Genomic DNA, 13,234 nt, shown 5'->3' with positions numbered 1-13,234 from the left:
ACTTGTAACTTTGGAAGCACTGATAAAAATACAGTTTAGTTTAGTTATGAATTATCACAGTTAGTTAGAGTTATCACAGAACTATCCAGGGGCCAAGGCATATTTCTTTTAGCTAAAGTCAAAGGTATTGTGTTTGGAAACAAAAAAATTAGCCTGACGGTTGAAGGCTGGATCTGTAGTTTTTTAGAATCTGGGACAGCAACTATTGTAACTATTTATTTTTGATGGATAAATTTCATTCTGTATTTGGACATTGGGAATTACCAGATTGGCCTTGGTATTGGCAGGTTTGAGTAAGATCCAGGTGTCAAATTTAGTTCAGACTAGATTCAGTCTAGAGGGAAAATTTGCTGCTTTTATTCTATCAGGAGCATTTCCCTTTCTGTCCATTTAACTCTTAGAAGAATAATTTCTTTATTTTTCCCTTAGGTTTTACAAAGTTGGGATTTGAACTGAAACAGTGTCAGGTCACATCTCCCGGTTCCTGATGATTATGTTTGGACATCAATTTCCCAGTTTATAAAAGCACTGGGGAGACTTGATTATCTCTATGTTTGCTTTGGTTTTAGACAGAAAAAATTGGGATGATAAAAGTTTTGTTATTGTAAGTCATAGTCCAAGTACATATTTTAGACTGAGGTGCTATAACTTTGGGAAATAATGAGATTCCCTGAAATTTTTACTTTACTAGTAGCTGCTAAATTGCACTATTGGACAATCAAACTTGGGATTCTGTTTCCAAAATTTGGCAAGGTTAAGCTTTTATAGTGATCTAGCATTTCCCCTCTGGCCAGGAAGCATTTCCTGTGTCTGTGTAGACTGGTTTTATTAGGGGGAGGGGAGATAAAAACCTTGCATATTCCCCCTAATCCTATCACGTACTAAATCACCTCATCCACCAATGCTGCTTTCCCCATTTCCTGAGTTACTTAGCAACAACCATCCCTCCCTTTTCCACTCCCCCATCCATCCTTTCATTTTTTTCCCCTTTGCAATCATGATTTCCGGGCTGTTTAGAAAAATGAGGATGCTCAGCAGCATAGGGCAAGCTTTTCCTTCCAACCTTCCTTTTTATGCCTGCCAAATCCTTCTTGCCTCCAAAATGAAAATCCAGGCTGCCTGCATATGTGTAATCAAAGGTTAAAAAGCACCCCGGCTGACACCACGCATGTGTTAATCTGTGCTGCAGCAGAGTGCATCATTTCCACTTTGACCTCAGAGTTAATCTGCATTCAGGCAGAAGCTCCATTGCTTTATTCTTTCTTTTCCTTTTTTTTTTTTTTTTTTCCATCTCATTTGCTCTTTCTATTGCTTTAACAGATTTTGTTGCATGTGTGTGAGTGGTTCTGTAAATGTGTGCATGTTTATGTGTTTCTTCTTTCCTTGACTGTTTTTAGACTGTGAATGTCTGTGGTTTGGTTTTTCAGTTTTTTTTTTCTTTTCTCCCAATTATATTATTCCCGTAGATTTGGAAGCTGCTGCCTGCTGCCTGAGCTGACGTTTTCTGATTATATCTGCAAAGGGCTTGTGCAGATCTAATTTCTGTCCCCCTGCATATTAATTCCCGCAGCTGGGCGCAATGTATCATCCCACTGACGGGACTTGGTAGGGAGGGGGGAGAACCACTACCAAAAAAAATTAAAGAAGGGGACGGATCCATCTTCAACCAAGAGGAAAGGGGAAAAAAACTGGGGGGGGGGGGGGGGAGGGGGGGGGAGAAAAAGAGATGATTCCTCCAAATCCAACAAGCCTGGGGAGCACTGCATTCTTGAATCCTGCATTTTCTCTCAAAATGATGGTGTGGGGACTTCTGTTCCTCTCTCTCATCCAGTGGTAAGATGTGCTTTCTGATTCTGTTGGGGGGGGGGGGGGGGGGGCGGCGGGAGGGAGGGCTGGGGGGTGAAGAATCCGTTGGCAAATTTGCAGAGCTGTGGTGAGAATGCCGGAGGTTTGGACAGTGTATTGCATTCATCTGTCTTCTAGCAGCTGAGATCTTACAATGTTTTATTTCTCTTACAATTGTGGCTCTGCAATGGACAGGGAGGGTAAGCAGCGGCTGTGTGCGATGGTGGTACGTGCCAGGGGTTCCGCAGAATTCCATGCCGTATTAACGAAACCTTTTACCTCCGAATTAGTGTTTGCTACAGTGCATGGAGTTTCTAATGCAGCTGTGTTTTGGGGACAGAATGTCAGTGCGTTCCTGCTTGTTTTCACCCCAGCAGCCACATCATGGCTGTGCCCGAGCTGCGGGCGCTGGAGCGCCGGGGCTTGGCTCCAGCCGGGAGGCGCCGGTGCCGGGCGATGGAACCAAGGACGGGGCTGCAGCGCCCGGCACAGCCCTCCCGGGGCACCCAGCGAGGTGCCGCCCGCATCTCCCGGCTGCTGAAATGCCTTTAATGCTGAGGGAACAAGCAGTGGGATGCGATAGTGCTCGCCGATCGTACGAGAGGAATGTTTACAATAGCATTTCCCCCCGCCCTACCGACACACGTACTGGGTGAAGACAACCTGTGCATGCTGCGTATGTGTATTGTATACAGAAATGTAAAGAGGTAAAAATCTTAACAGCAGAGCAAGAAGGAGTTTATATGTGGATGAGTAGAAAGTGGAGGGGGGGGAGTGAGTGCTGCTGCAGTGCCAAGCATTGTGCTGAACCAGACATTCTCACCAAAAAAAATGTGGAATGTGCATTTAAGGAGTGAGATGGGAAGGTAGCACTGCACTGCAAAGTACCTGGCCTTCCAAGTGGTACCACACTCGTCCTCACAGCTGCACAAGCCATGTTTTGTCATTGCTACAGCAGAGAAGTTAGTGCCCACTTCTTCCCTACTGCCAACGCCGTATTCATACAGGCTCCTCACTCATATTTACCTTCTTTCTTCTCCCCTCCTTTTACCCGGACACTACCAAACAAAAAGTGGCTTCTTTCTGTTTGCTTTTCTGATTGGTTAAGAAAAAAATCAGACTTTGTAGCTGCAGTGTTAGCATTTTAATTCTAAGCAAAATAAAAGGCCAAAATTGCTGGCCAGGAAAATCAAAAGTTGCTGGGTTTTAGAGTAACTTTCTTCACACAAAAAGAACGTTGTGAAGAATTCCTGTGAAAAGAAACTAAAATTTGGAAAATGGAGTAGAAAGTGAAATAGAACTTGGTGAGCCTACCACAAGGGATACTTCGTTACAATGAGTAAGGCAGGTGTAAGGTATCTTTGATTCTTGGAGAATCGTTAATGATTACTATGTGAATACAACGCTGGAAAATGAGCTTTTACACGATTTCCTGAACACTGGATTATTTTGACATAAAACTTCCACTAAAATAATTCCAGACATTTATTTTAACACACTTCCTTCTTTTCACTCATCTTTCAGAATAATATTGTTATTATTCTGAATTCCCAGGCATATATATGATGTCTGAGAAGAATTTTGCCAAAACTATTTCATAAGCTTTAAAAGAAACTCTTCCTAATGTGAATTAAAGATTTGTCTCAGCAAAAGGTTCTGTTTTCTGTTCATAGCCATCTGACAGCCAAGGTGGTTTCCTCTGACACCTTCCTGACCTCATAATCTTAAAGAATAAATAATAGGCAGAGAAAAAAAATTAAAAAGCTACAAGGGGAAAATTATGCTTAGTGCTTTATGAAAATATTTTAAACAAGTCAACACGTAAATATGATTTTAATTCTAATAATCAGGAGAAAACTTTTTTCCTTCTGTTGTGGAAGAAATCTTACTATTAGTTTTGGAAACTCATGGGCCAAGCCAAAGTTAACAAAGGTTTAACTTAGATACTGTTTATTTATAGCTAAGATGAAAGTTATTCTTTGTTAAAAACTCATTACACACTTCAGGAAGAGGGGAATATCATTGTGTTATGTGTTGCTTGTCTTGGATGCTGAAATTCTGAACAGCCAATGCAACTGAACACTGATGTATGTGCTCCATGTTATGCACGTCAATAAATGTGTTGACACCAATCAGAATGCACACAGAGTTTTAAGTATTTGAAGAATCTGATTCAAAAAATTGAACATAACAATTGATCACTAATATTGTGCAAAAGTTTTTCCCCTATTAATACAAAAAATAACTATATAGAGAAATTAATTGTTGCACAATTGTTGATATTTAGAAGATTAGAGAAAGAAGAGGAAAGTCAAGGTATCATTCAGGCAGCAATGGAAGCAGCTAAAATTTTGGCACTAACTTCTGCAAACCATGATTTGAACAAATTCAGAGTGAATGTCATACTACAGCACTGCAGTATTTTACCTTTACAACAATTTTCTGTATTAGTTTTATTACATGCACACAGTACATCCTTACAATTGTGCACACTAAAGTTTTAGGAGGAGCCTTCTTCCCATTCGCTTCTTGACATTCATAACTGTACTTCAAACTTCTTGAGTAAAGTTCCCCCATCACCTTATCACTTAGACCAGTGTCACAGCATTGTGCAGTCCATCACGTTGACAGAAGCTGTGTTTCAGCGAAAATGAGTCAAACCAAACTCCACAATTCTGGGAATTGTGCATCAAAATCTTGGCTTTTAGAAACACTTTAAAATGTAAATAAAATAATTTAATATTTGCACACTCAATATGGGGTTTAATTGGAATGAATTATGTGTCTACACTTATTGAACATATAATAGTAATCAACATGTTACATGTATAAAGATCACCCAGCAGCAAAGTTTTAAATAGATTTAAAGCTATATTCTACACACTATTTATATATAGGTTTAATTAGTTATTTTTTTCATGCTCCTTAGCTTTAATAAATTGTCAGCAAAAATCACATGAACACAGTGCAAAGTAATGTCCAGATGTGAAATGCTGAACACTAGCTACTTTTATTTTTCCCTGATTAGTGCCCAAGTAGTGTCATGGCAATGTTTTTATGCTACAGATAGATACGTAACCTGAAAACTGTCAAAGATGATCAGAAAAAAACATGAATAAAGCACTAAAATAGTTTATATATGGACCATATAAAATACATCTATTTTTACTAGTAAATGACTGAACATAGGAGTAAATACAATTGTTTTGTTCTTGCAAAGCACTAGCAGTGTCAGTTGGGTTGTCGCACTGTGTGGTAAGTGATATAATAACAGTGATTAGAAGGGGCATGAATATCTCTGAGCTGAACAGTCATGTAGAATTACTGTAAAGGTAGCTAACATCAGTTTGTTATTAATTCTGCAGCTATAGTTATTCATACACTATCTTCCAATACTTTCACACAGTGTATAGCTCTCATATTCAGTTAGGGGTCCCACTGAAGTCACTTGGAGCATTATTGGAATAACATGTTGCTCAGCAAGAGACAATCTCTCAACTAACAAGGAATGCCCCTTTTAAAGAAGTGTCATCACAGAAGATGTGAAACTAGGTGTTGTTAAATGATGACTAAATCCTTGTCTATGGTAGTATGAAATTGAATATTTAGTGGTGACTGGCCTACGTACTACAGTGTTTGTTTCAGCAGAGCTGAGGCTGTATGGACACAGGACCTAGCTGAACATTTCAGGGGTAGCAAGGAGGATTAGACTGCCTTTGAGTTTTACACAGCAATGCTGCATTCCTGACTGCTATCAGCTGTAATGCTGCGATACAAACTTGGAACAACTATTACTGTAATAAAAAGACTACCAAAACCACTTATCTGAAGGAGATTTGAACAATTACCTAAAATTCTCACTATCTCATTATTAACAACTTGGTGGGGCAAAAAAGATTACAGACACTGTTTCCCTACTTGCAAGTATATAATGATGTGAAGATGTGGATTAAGTCCTTTAACTAACTTCTGCTTTAGTGACTGTACCACCTAGCCGTAACCTCCATGCCAAAACTCAAGTATTCCAAAATACAGTAATGAATATGCAAAGTGATGTTAGAAAGTCTTTCAAAAAGTTTGGTTCTTTGAAAATCTGAGAAGTGAAACTTTTAATTAAAAGCTATAGAAACTAACTAAAAACAGCTTAGGAAATTAATCTACTGTTTTAATGTACTATTTCCCATATGATTAATATTATACATCTTCTTCATGGCCACCCAAACCATACTTTCGGGCTTCAGTTAAAACTGTTCTTGATTAGTGCTGGTCTGGAAAAAAAAAATCTTGTCAATTTGGATTGTGGTCTCTTTGTTTTCCTCTTTATGCTACATTTGCTCTGTTGACATATGTCAAGAAATTCTGTAACAGTTGCACAAAAATGTAAAAGGGAGAAGACTGATAGGAGTGAACAGATGAAGGGAAAAGAAGCAGGAAACTCATTCCAAGTCTCAGTCCCTGTACAATTAAGTTCTCATATACTTAAGTAATGACCACCACTTTCTCCAACAAAGAACTGAATTGTGAATTGAAAGCATGAATTATTAAATTATTAGATAAAGCATTAGACACAAGTGAGAAATAACAAACGGACATGCTTACAGGAAGGTTGATTATTTTTTTTCATATCTGCCTCTTATGCCTGCTTAGAGTACATCTGTACTGCTCAGTACAGTACCTTGTGGAGATCCATTCAAGTAAGCTCAAAAGCAGAGGCAGTTTTAAGGTCAATACCTCTGACTGGCACTGTCCTGCAATGTGGTGATGCGCCAGTTCATTTGAAGCTAGCTCAGTACCCTTTCTCTTACTCTTTCCCTTGTTATGTTCAGCCCCTCTAGCTACAGAAGTTCTATATATTCCTAGATAAAAAGATTCTATAAGGGTGATAATTTGATATTTTTTTTTTAAACATTCGACAGAATAACTCGAGTGTACTGTGTTTCTTTGCTTCATTGGTACAGTCTGGACTGCTACTTTTCAAACTGTTTTATCTGCAGCCCCACTCACAGTCTCATACGGAAAAGGAGGTCGATTATGTGAGAACGGCAGTGAAGGATACAATACTAGCTGGGGGCCTGCTTGGTATGAATTTGGGCTTAGAAAATATAGACATAAAGAAATGATTGACATAGGGATGTTAGAACTGAAGGGTGTTTTTTTTTCATTTTCATGCTTCATAGCCTGTCTGCTGTTGTACTTTTTTTATGGACGTTTATTGCAATATAAATTCCCTTTAACACAGATGGTAAGGTTTGATTGTCCATTTTCCCGGTTATGTCTGCTAAGAAATCAACACCCTATCCTATACGTAATGCTAATACCTAAATCTCAGCAGTTTTAGGAATCTCCTCACATGACGGGCCTCGTTTTATCCTCTCAGTAATCCCTGACCCCCTGAAGTCAGTCTGTTGCTAAGAGAAAAGCCAGGACCTATACACTATAAATTCTTACAGGTAGTTAAATGTTCATAAGTAAGAACTGGGAAATAACCCAAAGATAAATTATAACTCAGTATGAATCTTCAGGAACTGTATCTTGCACTGCATAATGCTTTTACTTTTTGCAGAGAGCTCTCAACCTATATTCCAGCTGATTTACAATACCTCTAAACACTTTTTTCTTCATTTCTTCTTTTTCATTCTGTATAGAAGATCAGCTTAAACTTTACATTCCACTTCAGTCCACAGACTGTAACGTAAATTGATCTTAAGTGGCGCACACGTCTTGTCCTGGCCCTCTGGACATAATATAATTCATCCATTCAAGGACAGAGGTGGTTTCCTGTGAATGGGAGTTCTGAACAAGAACTAGGGAGACTTTGTGGCAGTAAAAGAGAAAGAGACATGTTTGTTTATGTCTTCTTAGAAAAAAAATTGACAACTGAAGATAGAAATAGATGTACAGGTAACTTCACTGTAAGTAGAGCTATGCTTCTGTGCTCAAAGGTGGAGGCTGTTTACTTAGAACAAGATACATTCATTATATGATGAATAAAAAGATGACCGAAAGTATCAGAGAAGAACCATAAATCGCAGGGAAAAAAAGTCCATCACCATAGTCAGGTAACTATAATTACTATTAGGTAAAGAAGAACTTATTTCATAGAATGAGACTAGAAACAACTTGTTGAGCACTAATGAAATTTGGGACCATAATTGCCCCTAGTGAATATATCCAAAGCACCAAAAACAGGCTGAAGAGCTGTTTCAGTTGAAGGAGAGATGAGAAAGGAACAGCATAAAGTGTCCACTCTAAATGTACTGATTATTTTTAGACTTTAGACTCAATATGATGAGTGACTTCTGATGACCTAACATTCATTGCATGCCTCCTTTGATACTGGGTTATGGCCCAAATTGTCTTGATGCTAATGAAAAGCATATCATGACAGTCTGAATTCACCCAGAGTGTACACCAGTAGAGGTGTATTGCCTTTACTGGCATTTTATTTAGGTGAGCTCCTGGCTCAGAAGAGCTCCAGTGAAGTACAAGCTTTGCCACTGTTTGAATTGGGTCCAGTTTTGTATTTGTGATGTCCAAAAGTAACCTGCTTTTTTGATTCTTCCAATTAAAAAGAAATTCAGCTTTGCACTAAACCAGGTGGAGAAAAAAACTTTAAATTTTATCTTTGGAAACAAGAAAATAATATTACTTGCTTTTAAACTTGTCATATGAAGTGGTTAGATATTCATTTATATCAGAATGTGTAACCATCTACTTCAATGTGAGAAATTTACAAAAAACTATCTTTTTTTTCCCCCCATCCATATGAAAAAAGAGTGGGAAGAGGGAGATAGTGGGTACATGTTTTCACAAGTCCCAGCACCTGCCAACTGTCTGAGACAAATTGAGGTAAAAGAGGGGAGAAAGTGATAGGTTGAAGAAAGCATTGAGAGAACAGTAAGGATTACATCTAGTGTGATTCTGGGGTATTTGTATAGTTGTGACAGGAAACTAATATGTGAGTCTGGTCAGACTGAATATTGGATATTCAGTCTGACACACAGTGACATCCTTTTATTTATATAACTGGGTAATATTTTACCACAACTACTGTCCAAAAAGGGAGGATTTAATGCTTTGAAAACCACCAGTGACTGCATAAGCAGAAGAGAAATGCAGCAAACACCTTCTTGTGTAAATGACTACCTCAGCTGCATAATGTTTTTTTTTTTGTGATGCCCTAAGCAAATGGAAAAAGTTGACTGCAGAAGCATTATTGTTGTCTTCTATATATAGGATAGAGCACCCAATGAAATTATCATTGGCTGCCTCAAAACTCGTGAAAATAGTTCTCTTTCTAATCAGTGAAGTAACACAGAACTCAAAGATTCAAAAAAAAAGAAAAAAAAAAAGAAAATACTTCAAAATCCATTAAACTCAGTGGTAACATTTCATTACAGGAAATCTCAACCTGAACTTCTCTGAAAGTGGAGACATTTTACCAGAGAAGCATTGCTGTGTTTTCCTCCTGATTTCTTGCTCTTAGCTTCCACTATTAGCATGTGCCAGATGCAAAATACATGGCACAATACATAGCTGATGTGACCCAAAATAATCATTCCAATTACTGTAAAGTGATAACAGGTAATAGAACTTCAGTAATTTATACAAGAATCTCAATGCAACAAATGATTATCATCAAGGAAGAATATCACTAATATGTAAGTCAGATTTTCTTACCTACAGAATCAGTTCTATTTTTTCAGATTTAGTGGAAAGACATTTTCACATATATTCAGTAAAGTACAACACAATGTGTAGGCCTAGCTGTGAAATCTGGCCATTGTGTATGAAACTAAATATTACTCTTAAAAGACAGAACTTTCATCTGTTTACAGCCAGCCAGCAAAATATTAAAGAAATAGAATTTTTACAAATCCTAACCCAGATTATTACCAGAAATAAAACAACATCAATACATGGAAAAAAAAAATTAAAAGAAATGAAGGATCGTAATGAGCATTTGGAAGGAATGGAAGGAGAAGAATTTATCTACTTTTTTATGCTTGCATTAGCTCTTTCCAAATGATGCAGGTAATCATGTATGAAATTGTATTTTATACTGAATGTCATCTTGGACTTTGGTGTGAACCCTTGAGATGAAAGGCTAGCTATTCTTCTAAGCTATTTATCATCTTAAGCTTTTTGAATGCTCCATATTCTACAGAAAAAACCCTATGGTTCTATACATTGGTGAGAAATGCATCTTAAAGAGGATCTCATGCATACCCAAAATAACCTTCTGATAGAGTTCCCTGAAAAACAGTGGGTGATACGAGAAAATGAATGTTTTCCTTCAATAATGATTCAATGTTGTATTGTGTAACACAAATAATATTTTCTGGTCATATGAAGGTTTTGTTAATCTGTAGTAAGATATCTTCAGATCTAAACAGAAATCTGCCTGCTGCAACAGACTGAGGATTATCTACTGAATTCCACTTTCATTTAATCCCCCTAGATTATTTTTCAAGAGAGAGAAAAAAAGATGGAATGTGAAAGAATGAGAAAGAAAACAATTAAGAGAAATTAATGGTAATGAGAAAATGCTACGAAACCTTACTAAACTAATCAATGTATTATTCAATATACTGTTAAGTGATAATGTACTTCTGGAACCTACTGATCTGTGCATATGTTTGATAAAGCTGGAGAAAGTGAGTCACCAAACCAGAATGAATTATACTCATAATGGTCATATAAAGTAATCAGTCATCTCTTAGCCATTTTTTGTACATCCTATGAAAGGGTGGTATAGGATGTATGCTGCTTTTCCTCTCCATAAACTGATGAAGACACAAAATTCTTCACACTGTAGATTAACACTAAAAAAACTTAAATCAGGTGTACAGCAGAGACTGATGCAGGCAAGGGAGAAGAGTTCATTAAGGAGTCTACAAACGTCTTTCCCTTTCTGCTATCCCAAACGTCTCTGGTGCTTATTTTGATAGGCCTAAGAGCCATTCTTCCAAAATTCAGGCGAATGCCTCTGTGTGCCAAAAAGTAATCACTTGACCCAAAAAAATCCATAATATAATTCTATATGCACATCATTAGCTCATGTTTATTTGTGGTAATGGCCAATATTTTCAAAACAACTGTGAAACCATTGCCCTAATAAGATACCACACCAAAGGCAAACAATCACAAAAACGCCAGTGAATGAAGAATGCCACCAAATAATTGATACATAATTAAAATCACAGTCAGCTTGACCTTCTATAAATGCATCACTGCTAGCTCTTAGAGTTACTTAGTACAGAGAGTAAGGACTTTAGCTATGAGCCCAGAAACGCTGCACAGTTAGTGTGAATAGAAGGCAGAACTGAAGGAGATATGGAAGTGAATTATGAAGGCTGGAATTATACAACTTTTTAACATAGTGACAACAAGCTTGTTACTACTTCAAATAGAAAATCAGCACAGGGATTCAGAAAGATGAGTTATTAATGATCAAATGAACAAAGATGATAAATGAAAGGCAACCTTTTGCATAAAATGAAGATAGCCTGTGTGCATGTTTTGGAAGTTAGAGGCCAGGGAAATGCCACACTCAAATAAGAACACAAGTGAGAAAGCGGGTAGTAGTTCTTAGTTATGCAGTAACAGGAGAGAAGCAGAGAAAGTAGCTGCCTTACTACAATAAGTAACTTTGGTTGCAGGAATGGTCATGCTTTAAGATGGCTTGGAAGAGAAGATGAGGTGTGTGATCCATGTAATATTATCAACACTGACAAGAAATGTCTTAGTAGCTGTACTTGAAGACTGAAAAGATACCTTCTGGCTTCTATATACGTAACTGAAATGATGCATTCTGCTTCTACAGACTGTGAGGGCTGTGAACCCAAATACATTTCAGTATCACAATTTTGTTTTGTAAAGTAGTAAAGGAATCACTGTTTTCTTGCAAAGTAAGGATTTGGAAGAGGGGAACCTTACCAATGGTAAAACACTTGGGAGAACCTTAGAATACAACCACAAATATTGCTGCTCTTTTATTGGACCAAAATAATTAACTAGCATCAAAGACTGCATTGCATTGAATAAACTTATCAGATATTTGTAAGCTCTTTGGGGCAAAGACAATCATCATTACATTAAGAATGTGGGTTTTTTTTCATTTTATTTCCCTGGCTTCTAATGGAAATGCTAAAAAACCTCACTAAGCCACTTTAAAGACTTAAATCATGCATTTAAAATAACTTAAAACCTTAATAAAGCTCTAATGCAGCCCATGAGATTAGAGCCACCACAAATTTTTAGGGGCAAATTCTTAACTTCCAAGTCCAGCATAACTAACAAGGCTCTGATCATATTTAAGAGGCAATGGTGACCAACATGAAAATATTCTTCTCTGCCACTAGTTATTGTGAAACAAATCTACAACTCCGCTTCCTTGATGTCAAAAGTTTGTAAAACTAAGATACCTTTATTTTGCCCAGGTGAGGACAGTGTTTCCTCTCACAACATGCCACCATTGACTTTAGAGAGAGTAATTTCTCAGAAATTAAATCAAGCAATTCCAAATTATTTTCTATTAATATCCAACCATTTTTGACGACTTTTATACCTCCTTAATACACTTTAACCATTTAATATCCAATCACTGTTACTCTGGATATACTTCTTAATAAGGATTATTTCTACAAAGAGTTCCAGAATTTACTATTCAGTCATCTAGGGAAAACAAACCCTATATAGATTTGATTTTAAAAGGGAATAGGAATAATTTTAGCCTTACAGATTTCAAAAAGTGGATTTTATTTTAAGCTTTGAAATAAAATTCATCTTTGGCCAGTAACCAAGAACTTTAGCTCACATGGTAACTTTGAAAAAGTTCTGAGTATGTGAAGGCTCTTGGAGAGTACTAGAAGATAAAATCGTTTGCAGCTTTAATTATACAATTTGTTAAGAAAAAAAAATAAAAAAAGAGGAAACATACTATATCTGTATTATTAATTCTTCTGTTATGGTCCCCAAAGCACTATCTCTTTTCATGTGTCTATCTATAGCAGAGAAGCAGCAGAGGTGATTAAATTCCATGCAATATATATTCATAATAAAAATTGAGAAACATTTATTATCTGTTATTGTTACCTGCATATGTAATGTCCTGAGCTCCTCAATAAAATAGCGATTAAAATGACTTAATGAAAAAAGCCAGAAGCTTAATAGTCAAATTGTGTCCAATCATAAACAGTACATATTTTAAATAGGACTTCTCATTTTAATTTACCTGCAAGAATTCCGAACAGTATGTGAAGAATTTATTTTTTTAACAGAGACGTGCAATGACACCTTGGGAAACTGGCTGAGGCAGCTGAACCGCAGTTCAACTCTGCAAGGCTTTAAACATTCAAGCATTGATCCAGGAAAGCATTTTCACTTG

The 13,234-nt window shown here is 37.0% G+C and overlaps 1 protein-coding gene across 2 annotated transcripts in view; it reads left to right on the top strand.

Moving 5' to 3' along the window:
• Positions 1-1,006: 1,006 nt before the first annotated feature.
• GABRG2 (gamma-aminobutyric acid type A receptor subunit gamma2) overlaps positions 1,007-13,234 on the top strand; it is a 69,021-nt gene continuing 56,793 nt past the window's right edge. The window contains exon 1 of one of the 2 annotated variants that reach the window (XM_055812696.1): positions 1,007-1,833. In XM_055812696.1, the coding sequence (XP_055668671.1) occupies positions 1,727-1,833 (107 nt within the window). In that variant the 5' untranslated portion in view covers positions 1,007-1,726. The remainder of the gene's footprint in view (positions 1,834-13,234) is intronic. The other variant, XM_055812697.1, reaches the window with a different exon arrangement.

This window comes from Falco peregrinus, chromosome 8 (genome assembly GCF_023634155.1).
Source record: "Falco peregrinus isolate bFalPer1 chromosome 8, bFalPer1.pri, whole genome shotgun sequence".
Classification (NCBI taxonomy): domain Eukaryota; kingdom Metazoa; phylum Chordata; class Aves; order Falconiformes; family Falconidae; genus Falco; species Falco peregrinus.
This window is presented reverse-complemented; position numbering and strand designations above follow the sequence as displayed.